The 15,772-nt window shown below is 49.2% G+C and overlaps 1 protein-coding gene across 4 annotated transcripts; it reads left to right on the forward strand.

Annotated features, from left to right (window-relative positions):
- The first annotated feature begins 8,201 nt into the window (after nt 1-8,201).
- Slc22a6 (solute carrier family 22 member 6) lies at nt 8,202-15,009 on the forward strand. 4 transcript variants are annotated; one of them, XM_027944542.2, is made up of 10 exons: nt 8,202-8,570; nt 9,157-9,260; nt 9,477-9,631; nt 10,683-10,851; nt 11,281-11,404; nt 11,555-11,670; nt 12,671-12,885; nt 13,024-13,132; nt 14,468-14,722; nt 14,925-15,009. In XM_027944542.2, the coding sequence occupies exons 1-10, from the start codon at nt 8,202-8,204 to the stop codon at nt 15,007-15,009; spliced, it is 1,701 nt and encodes a 566-aa protein (XP_027800343.1). The 4 variants fall into 4 exon arrangements, with proteins under 4 accessions (XP_027800343.1, XP_027800345.1, XP_027800347.1 ...); XM_027944544.3 differs by having other exon boundaries at nt 14,468-14,671; XM_027944546.2 differs by having other exon boundaries at nt 14,600-14,722.
- Nucleotides 15,010-15,772: the final 763 nt, after the last annotated feature.

Consider the following 15,772-nt stretch of genomic DNA (forward strand, 5'->3'; position numbering starts at 1 on the left):
GATGTACATACAGATATGGACACCTGGTTATATGCAAGTTGGGTAGATGTGAACATGTGCATATGTCCTAGTCTGTGCTGTTATGACAGACTGCCAGAGGCTGGGTACTTTATAACAATATAAGTTTATTGTTTACAGTTCTGAAAGCTGGGAAATCCAAGGTCAATGCACCAATATTCAATGTCTAGTGAGGCCCTTCTTGCTTCTTCCCCATGTGTCAGAATAATGCAAGGGCAGAAATCTAAATCTGGAAACAGAGCTATGTCAGTCAGCTTTGCGTCACTATGAGCAAATACTTGAGATGAAAGCTTAAAAGCAAGAAAAATTTATTTTGGCTCATGGTTCAGAGGTTTCAGTCCATAGTCACTTGGCCCCCTTGCTTTGGGGCCAAGGCAGAACATCACGGCTGGAAACACGTGGTGGAGCACAGCTCACCTGATGAACACCAGGAAGCAGAGAGAGAGGAAGGGGACTCAGGGGCACACCCCCCCGACCCAACTTCTTTCTACTAGGCTCCACCTCCTAAAAGTGCCACCACCTACCAATAGTGCCATCTGCTACATCCAAGCCTTCAACACATGAGTCCTTGAGGGACATTTACCATCTAAACCATAACAGGATCCCTATGACTTCATCACTTCCCAAAATGTCCTACCTCTTAATACCACCACAACAGGGATTAAGTTTCAACATGAGTTTGGGGGACATTCAGACCGTATCAGCATGATTGTGCAAGTGCTTTGAGGTATGTGCCCATCTGACCTGTGCTTGGAAACAGTGTGTGTCTCTACATGTTCCTCGCACGCGTGGGAGCAGATGATCAAACAAGCCCAGAGTGGCTGCAAACAGAAGCTGGGGCCCTTACAGTCTTGACTCTCCTCCCCTGTGTGTCCCAATATCTGATCCATGACCCAACCACAGGCCCAGTGCTGTCAGTTTTATCTCCTACTTAACTGAGACCGCCATAGCCGTGGCAGAATTGTCTATTTCTGCCACACTGTTCCCTGGTTCTCTCTAGTCACAGCAAAAGGCCTCAGGCCTCTTCCATCTTAACAAAATCCAAAAGCCTCCCTGGAAGCCAGAGCTCCTTCCAGGGGCTACACTGTCTCTTTCTTCTCTCTAAAGCCACACCTCATAAGGGAGAGGCTGGGTACTTTATAACAATATAAGTTATATATTGCCTCCTCCACATCTCCTTTCTAACTACATTCACCTCCCCATACACTCCAGCTCCCGCCCCCTTCTTCTCTGACACTGCTTTCATTAGGGACACTCATCATCTCCCTGTGCTGCATCCACACCTCACTGCATGTTCGCAGCTCCCTCCCATGAACTGGCTGCTCCTTCTTATGCTCTTCAAAGGTTCTGATAAATGAGAGTCACTTGGTCACTTTGTCTGTCCTGCCCCCACTCCTTCTTCAAAGGTCTGCTAGTCAAACAGTTTCATGACCTTCTACTTCTTGTTGTGACTAACTAGACCAGAAGGCACTCTAGATCCAAATCTCATTGATCACATGCTCCCTCTTGGTCTGAGATCTGAGGTAGAATGTATTAGTCTGTTTCCTGTTGCTGTAACAAAATTCCCAAGGCTGGATACTTCATAAAGAAAAGAGCCCTATTTATCTCACAGCTTTGAAAGCTGAAAGTCTCAGATGAGGTAGCCCAATCTATTTAGCCTCTAGTAAGGACCCCAAGGCAGATGACAACACAATAGTGGGAGCACATGTAGATGAGATCTCTTGATAAGACAGGAAACCAGAGATTCGGGGGGCCAGAATTGTTGTTTTTATAAAAACCAGCTTCTGTGGGAACTGGGGTCCTGTAAGAACTATTTTAATTCCTTCCAAAGGCAACACCCCAGTGACCACCAGTCTCTTAAAGGTTTCATCACCTCCAAACACCACTAAGGACCAGTCTTCCAACACATGCAACTTTGGGGGAGAAATCACATCCAAACCATAGCAGAGGGTTCCATCCATCTCTTGGTACTTGCTTTGGGAAGGCAGGTTAGCATGAATTTGGGCTGGCTCAGAGCACAGAAAGACAGTAGCAAAAAGAGCAGAACAGAGATGCACAGAGAAAAAGAGGCTCCATGGACCCAGACATTAAAAAAAAAAAAATGACAAGACTATTTATAATGGTTTTTACTGAATTCCAAGTCCCTGTTCCTTATCAGCCCTGGATGCACTATCTGTCACTGAGTTCTGTTAAGAAGCCCTGAATTCTCCAAATAAATTTCTCTTCTTGTTTAAGCTGAGGGAGTTTTGTTCCTCATTACTAAACAATTCCAAAAGCAGCAATTCTTCCTCTATCATTTCTTAAGCACTGACATCTCTCAGAAATCTTTCCCCAGGACTTCTGCCTCTCACATTCCAATGGAAATATAATATGAGCCATCTGTATAAATTTTCATTGAAATTTCCTAGCAGCCATTTTTTAAAAATGAAAAGAAAAAGATGAAAATCATTTTAATAATATACTAAATATGAAAAATACATTTTACTCAGCCTAACACACCTAAATATTACCATCGCAACATCAATCGATATAAAAGTTATTAATGAAATAGTTTGTAGTTTTAAGTTCATACTAAGCCTTCAAAATCTGGTATGTATTTTACACCAACAGCATAGCTTGATTTGGACCAGCCCAATTCAAGCACTCAGTAGTGGCTCTTGGCTACCATAATGGACAACTTCAACATACTCCAGAGATTGATTGTCAACCACAGAGCTAATGACTACTCTCAAATCTGTATTTAGAGATTTGAAAGAGCACTTAATAAATGCAAGAAAGATTGTATTGCATCCCTGCCTCAATCTTTTGGTGACTTCCCATTGGGATGAAGTTTAAACTCTCTTACAAGGCTCATCAGGATCAGACCCAACCCTCCTCAACAACTTCAGTTTTTAACACCCTCTACCTTGCACCCTAAAACTCAATCTCATCCAATTTCTTTGGTCTAGGGTCTGAAAAATAGAGTTTATTAGTCTGTTTTCTGTTGCTGTAACAAAATTCCCGAGTCCACCAGCAGTGGACTTCTCCCCATCCAACCTCCACTATACTGGGTTAACCCCAAGTCATCCTTAAGGCCTCAGCTTGTATTGTTTGTTCCAAAAAACCTTCTGTGGCTCCCCAGAGCCTGGGTTAGGTGCCCTGGTTATCACACGCTGAATCGTGATTGTAATTGTATCTTAGTGTGGGTTTTACCAGAAGCAGACCCCCACAACAAGGATTTGAATGTGATTTGCTTATTTGGCAGGCAATCCAAAGGAGCAGGAAGTAGGGGAGTAAGTCAGGGAAGGGACAGGTGACCAGCCTGTCACCCAGCCACACAGGAAAGGGTGCTTTTCACGATGCTTATTGCACCTAGTGAAGGAGAGGAGGACACTTCCTAGTTACATGATCAAGACTTAGAATCAATTGGCTTGCTGGTCAGAATACCCCACCAAATCTTCATTTCTCCTTTTCTCCACCAGTGCTGATTCCCCTCCAACCTCAGCTCCTCCTGCTGCCTCTCCCTCCTCTGTACTACAGTGGGGACTCCAACTGGCTCAATGAATCCCATGAGGCAGAGTCCTCATGGGTCACTGGCCTCATATTAGACTTCAAGTGGCAGTCTTCAGATGGATTTATAATACCTGCACTGTCTGCCAGTAGGATAGCCTAGGCACAAGGCGCAAAGCTCAGTTTGGTCAGAATTCCTTGCTCAGAAGGTTGCTGTGGGGTCAGCAGCACGTGGAGTCTGCTGAACTCTTGGGGTCATTTCAAACTCGTGCTTGGGCAGGTTTGAGCAAGAGTGCTTTATTTGATCTGCAAATTATTTATTTGAAAAGTCTCACAAAGTAATCAAAATCACATGTAGTTCATACTTTAAATCCACAAAACAGAATAAAGTTGTACAAAGTCAATACTTATCCCAGAAAATGAGAGAGAGTGATGGTGGCTAGCATGGTGGGAAGAACAGCAGAGTTGAGCGAGCTGGGTTCTATACAGACAAACTTCTTGCCTGTTCTGGGTTCTGGTCTCCTTATCCACACAGTGAGTTGTTTTTACCTGAATCACACCTTTCAGCTCTGATGGTGTGTGACTCTGTGGCTCTGGAATAATAGGAAATTCCCAGGTTTGATGCTTTCCGACTGAACACAGCCAGAATCTAAGTCCACATGCCAGTTAGCCCAGGGGAATCCAATTCTAAGTTTTTAGTGATCCAGAAGGTCCCCAAGGGATAATTCCCAGCTCTATAAATCATTTGCCATGGGAGCGTTTGCATCAGAAGCTCTCCTTGAACTGGGAGGCTGCTGGGGAATCCCTCTGCTACTCTAATGATCCTGGGAGCTGATCACAATGATCCAAACCACAATTCAGTCCCTGAAGCCTCCAGTGGAACCTTTTCTGGACTCATCCAGGCTTGGAGCTGGTCAGGGACTGAGAAGGGAGTTCTTCAAGGCAGGGTTAGGCACAGGTTTGTAGAAGGAGGGTGCTTGCAAGGGCCCATCACCCCTGCTGCTCCCAGTACTCCACCTACTCCCCCTCAGGGGTACCAAGTCCTGGCAGGAGATTGGCCCTGCAGCCCCCAAGCTGTTTTTCCAGCTGTCCCCGCATCCCCAGGCCACAAGCTCTTATATACCTTGGCCTGGAGAATGTTGTCAGGCATCTGGACACCCATTGGACCCAGTCCAGAACCAACAGTGGGTGGGAGGGGGAGGCTAGCTGAATCACGTCCCCCTCTGGTTCTCCCCTATTCTCTTCTGTACATGCAAGGACAGATAATCCAAAACCCTTTCTGTGGAGCAGTCTACGCCTCTGGAGCAGCAGTTTAGAACCCAGCTTTGGAGTTAGAAAAGTTTTGAACTAATCTGAGCATTGTGTATCCCATGGTCTCAATGGACAATGGAACTACACAAAAGTACAATTTACATAAACACAGCATCTTGATTTTACACTGCTTCCCATCAACAGCGAGACTTGGAGATTTCTGCCTAGAAGAATTGAGAAAGACCCTCCCCCCATGACCCTTTGCATCAGCTAATTTGTATAGGGCCTGGGCTATCTCTTATTAAACTATGGAACCTTAATCAATCCCTTGTATTTAGACATAGGCCAACATAGCTGATGTAGTATGGTGTAGCAAAAGTCAGAAGGAGAGGAAAAGCCAGAGACCCAAAACAGAAAGACACCATACAGGGCAAAGAAAGGTCTAGAATGGTAGGCCATGACCAACAACCAAATTAAAACACAGCAAAATTGGGCGTGGTAGCACATGCCTGTAATCCCAGCAGTTTAGGAGGCTGAGACAGAAAGATTACGAGTTCAAGGCCAGCCTCAGCCTAAGCAACTCAGTGAGACCCTGTCTCTACATAAAATACAAAATAGGGCTGGGGATGTGGCTCAGTGGTTGAGTGCCCCTGAGTTCAATTCCCAGTACAAACACACACACACACACACACACACACACACACACACACACACCAGAGAAGACTACTAGACTGGACCCAGAGAGATCAGGGTCTTGATTTGGCTACCCCAGTGGAGAAAATGGCTGAGTAGACCTGGGCGGGGACAGAACTGCAGTACTGTGGAAGCTACTCTGCTCTACTTAAGCAGAGCAGGAAAGAGAATTTCTATGTCTCTATTACTCACCTTGTAAGACATCTTCCCTACTCAAAAGAGAGTGTAGACATTCTTTTTTTATTTGTTCTAATCAGTTATACATGACATCAGAATGTTCTTCAACTCATTGTGCACAAATGAAGCACAATTTTTCACTTCTCTGGTTGTACACGAAGTAGGGACACACCATTTGTGCAATCATACATGTACCTAGCTAAGGTAATGATGTCTGTCTCCTTCCACCATCTTTCCTACCCCCATACCCCCTCCCCTCCCCTACTTCCCCTTTGCCCAATCCAAAGTTCCTTCAGAGAGTGTAGACGTTCTGAAGAATATTTTGTTAGGAGTTATTTGTATGACTGGAATTTTCTTGGCCAAACAGGTATGAGATTGATCACTGTACAGAAAAGTTCAGAAACATTGTTTAGGATGGGGTTCTCAACCCCAGCACCATTGACATTTTAGATCAGGATAATTCTTGGCTGTGGGGCTCTCCTGTGCATTGTTGGAAGCCTCATAGCACCACCAGATTCTACCCACCACAAGCCAATAGCACCCACTTCCAGGCATGGCAACCAAAAATGTCTCCAGACATGACCAAATGTCCCTTGAAGGGAGGCAAAATGGTCCCCAGTGGAGAATTACTGTTTATAATGATATGCTTAAACCTATTTTATTTTCTAAAATCCATATGATAATCTCACCTTCCTACCAGAAACAAATAGAAAGGGTTCAAAATCACCAAGCTATGGGGCAGAAACTTCTTTTTTTGTTCATTTGTTTGGGTTTGGTTTTTCTTTGTTTGGTTGGTTTGTTTTGTTTTGTTTTTCAGTACTGGGGATTGAACCCAGGGGCACTTGACTACTGAGCCACATCCCCAGCCCTTTTTTCTATTTCATTTAGAGACAGGGTCTCACTGAGTTGCTTAGCGCCTTACTTTTTGCTGAGGCTGGCTTTGAACTCATGGTCTTCCTGCCTCAGCCTCCCAAGCCACCAGGATTACAGGCACCACAGCACTTGGTTTTTCTTTGTTTTTTGAGATGGGTTCTCACCATGTTGCCTAAGCAAGTCTCTAGCTCCTGGGCTCAACTGATCCTCCTGCCTCAGTCTCCCAAACAGCTGGAGCCACAGGTGTGCACCACCACACACCTGGCTAGAAGTTCTTAATGCTCTTTACTTGTATTAGTTCACTTAACCCTACACAATTCAGTGAGGCAATGAAGTACAGAGGAGTTTACCAACTTGCACCTTGTAACACAGCCAGTGAATGTGAAGTGAGGACCTGGATCCACGCCCACTAATTCCAGAGTCCATGTTTTACATAATATGCACTCTGCAAATCAAAAACAGAACGCAGCAACCTGCTCTCTCAGCATCCCTGATCCGTGATCTAACCAATCAGAGCCCGTGGAAACCCAACCAATCAGAGTGCAGCACTGCCCTGATCATGAGTGACCAGGACGTGGGAGCCAAAAACTGTTGGCGGAATTCAAGCGATATCTTAGAATTGTCGCTAAAAATAAAATAAATTCATGTTCATTGTTTAAAAAAGAAAATCCCACAGACAGGAGACCTGACAAAGGGAAAGACGTGAACGAGGAAGGTGAAAGCCGAGACTCCAGAAAAACAAACCCACGTGATGTGTGACGTCGGTCTTAGTCCCACTCCTTCAAGAGCAGCCTTTGACATCTGTTGTTTCCTCCAAGTGAACAAAGCTGTGGTCCTATAAGATGTGAGCTGTCCAGAGAAGAAGAAGAAGAAGAATAGAGATAAGCTGTCCCTAGAAGAGCAGATTGGAGTAACCCAATTAACCAAATAAGAATACAAGATGCCCAGTTGAATTTGAGTTTTAAATCAATGAATAATTATTTAGCATAAGTATGTCCCACGACATTAGGAATATACTCAGACTTTGTAAAATTATTCATCGATCTGAAGTTCACACAACTGGGCCCCCTGGATGTTTTCTGGCAACCCTTCCCAGAGACAGACTGTTTGGACTCTGTCCACTAAAAAAAGACAAAAACCCTTCAAGAGACCCCCGTGTTTCCCAGAGCCCACTATAAATAAGGCAACGGCGTCCCACTTTGTCCCCTTTTGCTCTCAGACGCCCAGCTGGACCCTCCCATCTCCTCTTTCCACTCCCACTTCCATCCACCCTCTCCTGCCCTTTATACTCACTTGGAGAAATTCCACGGACACAGGGAATACTCAGAGGGTTAATCCTTCTGATACCAAGTCACACTTTAACTCATTCTCCCCAGGCCAAGGATTAAAACCTGCCGATGTAAGGATGAGGGCTCCAGCAGACCCTGAAAGCTGAGCCATCCGGACCCCGAAAAGTGAGAAAAAGCTGCCAGAGAAAGGGAGGGACAGAATAAGGAGAAGGGAAGAGAAGGAGGGGCAGCCCCCAGGCCGCAGTCCCCCCACAGAGCCAGCTCAGTTTCAGCTCCAGGAGCCACTCAGCTGTGGAAGCAGTAGCAGCCCTGCTTCTCAGGCAGAGAACCACAGGCAGGCAGGCAGACAGACAGACGGAGTGTTGGTACTGGAAGTCCTCAGCCTCCAGCCACTTGGCCTGGCCTGGCCTCATGGCCTTCAATGACCTCCTGAAGCAGGTGGGGGGTGTCGGCCGCTTCCAGCTGATCCAGGTCACCCTGGTGGTCCTCCCTCTGATCCTGATGGCCTCCCACAACACCCTGCAGAACTTCACTGCCGCCATCCCCCCACACCACTGCCGCCCACCTGCCCACGCCAACCTCAGTGAGGACGGGGCGCTGGAGGCCTGGCTGCCCCGGGACGGGCAGGGGCGGCCTGAGTCCTGCCTCCGCTTCACCTCCCCGCAGCGAGGACTGCCCTTTGCCAGTGGCACAGAAGCCAACAGCACAGAGGACACAGAGCCCTGCACTGATGGCTGGATCTATGACAACAGCACCTTCCCTTCAACCATCGTAACTGAGGTGAGTACCTGGACTCCCCCTCCCACACACCATCCAGACTCTGCCTTCCCCTCCGAGACAGACAGACAGACAGACACACACACACACACACACACACACACACACAGACTCTCAACTTCTCCAGGGGCCAAAATTAGAAGACAAAAAAGGGATTCAAGACTGGAGACTTTGTAAAATTAAAACCAAAAACAGATGTGAGAACTTCTGAGTTTTAAAAAATGCTCTCGCCATGCACAGTGGCCCACGTCTTATAATCCCAGCAGTTCAGGAGGCTGAAACAGGAGGATCGCGAGTTCAAAGCCAGCCTCAGCAAAAGTGAGGCACTAAGTAACTCAGTGAGACTCTGTCTCTAAATGAAATACAAAATAGGGCTGGGGGTGTGGCTCAGTGTTCAAGTGTCCCTGAGTTTAATCCCCAGTAAGTACCCCCGGCAAAAAAAAAATTGCTCTCAGCTCCCAGGACCAGAAAGGCAAAGAAGAAAAGGAATTGTCAGGGAGGAGGGTGATGTGGGCCCTGAGGACCAACCTAGAGGAGGGTAAGGGCTCCGGGCTCATCTCTGCCTGTTCTCGCCACCCTCTCTCTGCAGTGGAACCTTGTGTGCTCTCACAGGGCCTTACGCCAGCTGGCCCAGTCCTTGTTCATGGTGGGAGTGCTGCTGGGAGCCATGGTGTTCGGCTCTCTGGCGGACAGGTCAGTCCTGGGTAAGGCCAAAGGGCTGGGCTGGAATTGACAGCCCCTTGACTGGACTCAGGTCCCTGGGTGGGAGGCTTGCATTCCCACTGGGGCTGGTTTGAGGACCTACAGCAGCAGTAGACTCACAACACTTCAGGAGGCCCTCAAAGGCCCTCAGCCCAGGGCAGACATGCCTCTCCAGGCCTCTGCTACAGGTCTTCCCTCCCATGACAGGCTGGGCAGGCGGAAGGTGCTGATCTTGAACTACCTACAAACAGCCGTGTCGGGGACCTGTGCAGCCTATGCTCCCAACTTCCCGGTCTACTGTGCCTTCCGGCTCATCTCGGGCATGTCTCTGGCTAGCATCTCCCTCAACTGCATGACACTGAGTGAGGATCCTCCCCCACCCATTGCCCTCTGTCCAGATCCCTTCCACCTCATCTCTCAGCCCACCCCTCCCTCCGGAGCCCTGCCTGCCCTCCAGCCTCTCTCTTGGGTCTACCCCAACAGCCAGTAATGACAACCTCCTTCTCAGGCTTGGCTGTCCTCACCCCTCATTTAGAAATGAGACTGGGGACTCCACTGTTAAAGCCAGCAGGTCATGTAAGTGACTGAGGCAGGCCAGGTACAGGAGGCATGAGGGAGTGGTGAAGACTGTATCCAAATAATAGGCACATCCCATCCAGAGACACCACAGACACACTGCTCCAGCCAAGAGGTCCTAGGGGCATCAGATCCTACCCCTCCTTTTTGATTAATGTAAAATATCCCAGATTTTTTATGTTGCATTAGATCTAATATTTCTAAACATAGACAAGCCGACATACAGACCAAACACATATGGCACTAAGAATGATCATTCATGGGCCGTCAATGTGCTTCCTCTGATAGATCAGACACATTGCTTTTTCAGTGAGGAACCCAAGCCTGGGAAGAAGGGAAGGGACTTATCCACGGTCATTCCTCAAGCCCAGAAAGAAATTCAAGGATGTGGAATTCTCTGGACTAAAAGAATTAGCAGACTGTGCTAGGACTGGGACAGGACATTTGAGAATCCCACTCCCATCTCAATTGATGCTCCAAGATGGAGAAAACCCACTTCTTTGGCCACTTGAAGGGAAACTCAGCCCAGGGCTGAGGAGAAGGAGAGGAGTTGCTACTGGGGATAGACTGAGTGGGCAGAGATGCTCTGAAGGGAAAGGGGGCTCTGGGATCATAGGTGGGGGAGGGGAAAGTGGGAGGCAGTTCCTGGGGATTCTGAGCCCACATCTCCATCCCTTCCTCTACCCAAAGTCCCCCACTTCCTTACCCTGGCACCCAAGCTCATTTGATGCATCATCCACGGAGCCTTGGGAAAGACTGAGGTTGGGAGGAGGAGTGGGTCTTTTCCCACCTAGCAGCCCTGTTAGTCACACCTCCCTGTTCCAACCCCTTTTGCAGATGTGGAGTGGATGCCCATCCACACACGCGCCTACGTGGGCACCTTGATTGGCTATGTCTACAGCCTGGGCCAGTTCCTCCTGGCCGGCCTGGCCTATGCTGTGCCCCACTGGCGCCACCTGCAGCTGCTGGTCTCTGCACCTTTTTTTGCCTTCTTCATCTACTCTTGGTGCGTGGAGCCTGGGGTGGGAGGCCGCGCCACAGAGCCCAGAGGGTTCCAAGAGACAGGACCACTCCCAGAGCTAGGCACACACCCCACCCCAGAGTTGGTCAAAGCCAGAAAGCCAAACCCAATCCATGGCATCATGTGGCAGATGCTAAAACCAAGGCTGTAGGGAGAAGGCTTTGCCCAGGGTTATCTAGTTCTCTGGCTTCCCCCAGTCCTCCAACTGCCTGCCCTGCACCCATTACCTAGCACCCAAGAGCTGAACTTAGGGTTGGGGATGAATCATTGCAAAACTGGGCACTGCCTTATGATCACAGAGAGGGATTTGGAAAGACTCCTGGGCTCCCAACCTTAAATGAAATCCTTAGAAAGTCCAGCCCAGCTAACTGCAACCAAAGCCACACCAACACCCAAGCCCATCCCCACTGCCAGGTTCTTCATTGAGTCTGCCCGCTGGTACTCCTCCTCTGGGAGACTGGACCTCACCCTGAAGGCCCTGCAGAGAGTGGCTCAGATCAATGGGAAGCAAGAAGAAGGGGCCAAGCTAAGTATGGAGGTGAGAGCCCCTGAGACCTCCCACAACACCCCACCAGGGCACCCAGCCCAAGTCCCAAACCCAAGACTCAGGACCCAGGACCCAGAGGGATTCTCTGAGAGAGGATCCCCTGGGAGGAACTCAGGCCCTGGGCCCTTCCCATCCTATCAGGTGCTCCGGACCAGTCTGCAGAAAGAGCTGACCATGGGCAAGAGCCAGGCTTCAGCCATGGAGTTGCTGCGCTGCCCTACCCTTCGTCGCCTCTTCCTCTGCCTCTCCATGTTGTGGTAGGCCCAGATGGACACATTGACAGTCAGACAGACTGACCAAGAGCAAAAGGCAGGCTGGGGAGGGGGTGGATGCTATGAATGAGAGAGACAGACAAGAGGGAGGGAAAGTCAGTGGACCTGGCCCCAGCTTCAACTGAGCCCTAGTCCCCAAGCTGGATCTCAGTCTCCCAAGCTTCTTCTTTCCCCAACTCTGTTCAAAGACGAAAGCATCTCACCAGGACCAGTGGCCTCCAGAGTCAAAAGAATTACATCATGCTGGCAGAGGCCAGTGTGGTTTGCAAAAACACTCAGAGGCTTTACTGGCCTGGTAGTGCCTTCCAAAAGCACAGGCACTGGGAGAGACAGTGAGAGAGTAAGAGAGCTAACACCCACCGCCACAAGGACACTGGGGTCATGGATGATATAAGCCAAAAATCTTCCTTTGCAACATTCCCCCTTTTCCTTCTTCTTACCCCCTTTCCCAACACCATGGCAATCCCAGAGCAGTTAGAAGATTGTGGTCAGAAGGATCAATCCTGCCAAAGAATTATTGGCTTCCAATTTTGGATTTCCTCTCAGTTGTGGGTTCTATCCAAAAAAAAACCTGAGCCTCATTTTGTAGGCTCCTAACATCTCACAACATCTGTCCCAGGACCATGGACAGGTCCCAGGCTGTCCTGGCTTCTCCCAACACCTCAGACCTAAAGATGTGGCTTGGATAACCACCTGCCCTCCCTCAGCCCAGCATCATTAGACAAGATAAAGGCTAAAACCACATAAATCCTACGTAGCAACAAATGAAAATTCCCCCAGCACGCTGGAGAACCTCTTTATCACAAGATTGGAAAATGTGGCGTATTGGAGGACTGCCCCCATACTGAAACTTCAGTTTAAATATGCCAAGATGGAATTCCAGGTCCTTAAGCAGGGTACCAAATGCAGCCCACCCCACTATTTAAAAGAGCCACCTCCTTTAAGCTTCCCTAAGAACTCCTTCCCCCTCCTCCCTTCCCCCTAGGTTTGCCACCAGCTTTGCCTACTATGGGCTGGTCATGGACTTGCAGAACTTTGGGGTCAGCATCTACCTAATCCAGGTGATCTTTGGAGCGGTGGACCTGCCTGCTAAATTTGTTTGCTTCCTTATCATCAACTCTCTGGGTCGCCGGCCTGCACAGATGGCCTCACTGCTGCTGGCAGGCATCTGCATCCTGGTGAATGGGGTGATACCCCAGGGTGAGCACCCATAAGCACCTTGGCCCTTCCTCTTCAGCCCCATCCCCAGCCATGACTCAACTTCTCAGAAGACGGAGAGGCCAATGCCTCCAATCCCCCACTTCCAAGCTCCCGCTGTTCCCCCTCCTTTCTCTCCAGACCAGACAATTGTCCGTACCTCCCTCGCTGTGCTGGGGAAAGGCTGCCTGGCTGCTTCCTTCAACTGCATCTTCCTGTATACTAGCGAGCTGTACCCCACAGTGATACGGTGAGTGTGAGCCTGTGCTTGGGGAAAGACTCCTCTGCACACAGGTTGGACCCCAGAGCACAGTCTAGTCCAGTCCCCCTCCCAACACTCACCAGTTGAAGGCACATAATAGTCACTCAATACACCCTTCTCAGTCTCACTAACACAAATGTGGCTGCCCAGCCCTGATCTGATCCCAGAAGACCTCAAAAGAGTCACCGAGTTGGGCAGGGTAGGGAGCCTTAAACCAAAAATGACACAAACATGAAGGTCATCTCCTACCACAGTAGACATACCTGATGATATGCCAGCAGTACACATATACAAGCTCTGCTTTTTTTGAGTGCCAAGATTGGGCAAGAAGGGTATTGTTTCCTCAAGGAATGAGAAACGTCTGTCTATGTTCAGAAGGGAATTCAAAATTCACATGAGATGTCAGAGAAGTGTCTGGCTTCCTCTGGCCCCTTGGGATGAGGGGTCACAGATACCTTCCTATGCCCTTATGGGACTTCAGTGGAAAGAATAACAGTACAAAGCTATCCTATGTGCCTGCCAGGCACCATCTTAAACTATTTACAAATATTAGCTCACTTCATCCTCATAGCCAGTCACTGAGGCAGGTAGTAGCATTATTTCCATTTTACAAAGGTGAAAACTGAGACCCAGAGAAGTTATTTCTCCAAGATTACACAGCTAATGAGAAATGAAGCTTTCATTTAAATTTAGGCCCTATGAAGTCTGCCTTTTAAATAAATGTGTTCTTTTAATATTTATTTTTTAGTTTTAGGTGGACACAATATCTTTATTTTACATTTATGTGGTTCTGAGGATCAAGCCCAGTGCCTCATGCATGCTAGGCAAGCACCCTCCCAATGAGCCACAACCCCAGCCCCCTGAATCAATGTTTTTAAGCTCTTCTCTCATAGAGAATTTTCTTAGCACATTCTCAAACATGCAGATTCCAGGCCCCTTCCCTGGGGATCCAAATCCAATAGGTCTGGAGGGGCTGAGGCACCTGTGACTCGAAAATCCTTCAAGCAGTCTGAGAACCCTGGGTCTAATGCAACCATCTCATTTGACAAATAAGGAAACTGAAGCCCAGAGAGGAACAAGGACTTGCCCAAGGTCACACAGAAACTTAAAAGCAGAGATAATATTCGATCACAAGTGTCCTGATTCTCTGGCCAGAGGCCTCCCAACTTCCCTTAAAAAAAAAAAAAATCACCAAAAAGAACTGTCAAATTCATCTTCAAATCAGTTGGGGAACAGGCCCTGGGCTGGGGCTGAGCTGCTCTACTCCAGAGTGGCCAGAACTTCATCAATCATGCTAACAAATGCCCCGCCCCGATCCCACAGGCAGACAGGCCTGGGAATGGGCAGCATGATGGCCCGAGTGGGCAGCATCGTGAGCCCCCTGGTGAGCATGACCGCGGAGCTCTACCCCACCATTCCTCTCTTCATCTACGGCGCTGTCCCCGTGGTTGCCAGTGCTGCCACTGCGCTCCTGCCAGAGACCCTGGGCCAGCCACTGCCGGATACTGTGCAGGACCTGAAGGGCAGGTGGGTCCTCTCTCACAGAGGAGCAGGAACTTACCCAGGTCACACACCCAGGTAGGGGTGGCATAGGGCTCTTTGTCCCTTTGTCTCCAACCAGCTAAGATTCTCCTGGAATCCCTGGGGCTCCCAGCTCCAGGAGCAATAGATGCTGGGCGGAGAGAAGGTGGCTGGGCACACCCAGTGGAGGGCACCTCTGACCTACCAGTCCGGGCCTGGGGGTTGAATACACAGAGATCCATCTTCCTGCCCCCAGGAGGAGAGGCAAACGGAGGCAACAGCAGCAAGAGCAGCAGAAGCAGATGGTCCCACTCCGGACCTCAGCACAGAAGAACGGACTCTGAGGACCAAAAGGGCATCACACGGCCCGAAGTGGAGTGAGGGTCCTACGGTCCCTCCAGCTCCCCACACAAGGAGGGGAAGAGGGTGACGGCCTAAGTGTGGGGGCTGTGGTTCAGGGAAGCGCTTCCCACGGGTCCCTCTCCCCGAGCACACCCCACTAAGACCCCATCATTAAAAGGTCTGACTGTGTGCAGCATCTTAAATGGAATCGCCAGTCCACAAGAGTCAGCTTCCAGCCCCCGAGGTCTCCCAGCGCCCTCCGGCCCATCACCTTCCACCCCTAGGACTCCACAAACCAGCCCAGACGACTAGGAAAGACCCTACCTCCCTCCTCCTCTAACCTAGGCAAGAATTTGTGGGAGGTTTAGCCAAACAGCTTTTGCCCCACCCCTTCCCGGAAGTTGACACAGGCTGCCATGAAAGCAGCCAATCAGAGGCTTTGTCTCAGGCTCCTCCCCCCTCTGTGAACTCAGGTAGGAACCTCTAGCTGCGAAGGAGGAGCAAAGAGGACACCTCGATGATGTCTGGATGCTGGGCCTTCCAGCAGCGTGGTCGGATGCTGGAATTCTCTAGGTTACTGCAGTATCCAGACTCAAAACCAGTTAGCCTCTTCCAGCTCCGTGGCTGGAAGTTCAGCCTCCTAGCTAATCTAAATTTTCCCCCTGCACTTGCTGGTCTCTCTTTATTGCTCTGCTTCCTATGGGCCCAGGGCCAATGGATGGGAAAGAGGAGGGAGGAAGAGTATAGAATTCGGGCAGGGAGAAC

This window comes from Marmota flaviventris, chromosome 9 (genome assembly GCF_047511675.1).
Source record: "Marmota flaviventris isolate mMarFla1 chromosome 9, mMarFla1.hap1, whole genome shotgun sequence".
Lineage (NCBI taxonomy): Eukaryota > Metazoa > Chordata > Mammalia > Rodentia > Sciuridae > Marmota > Marmota flaviventris.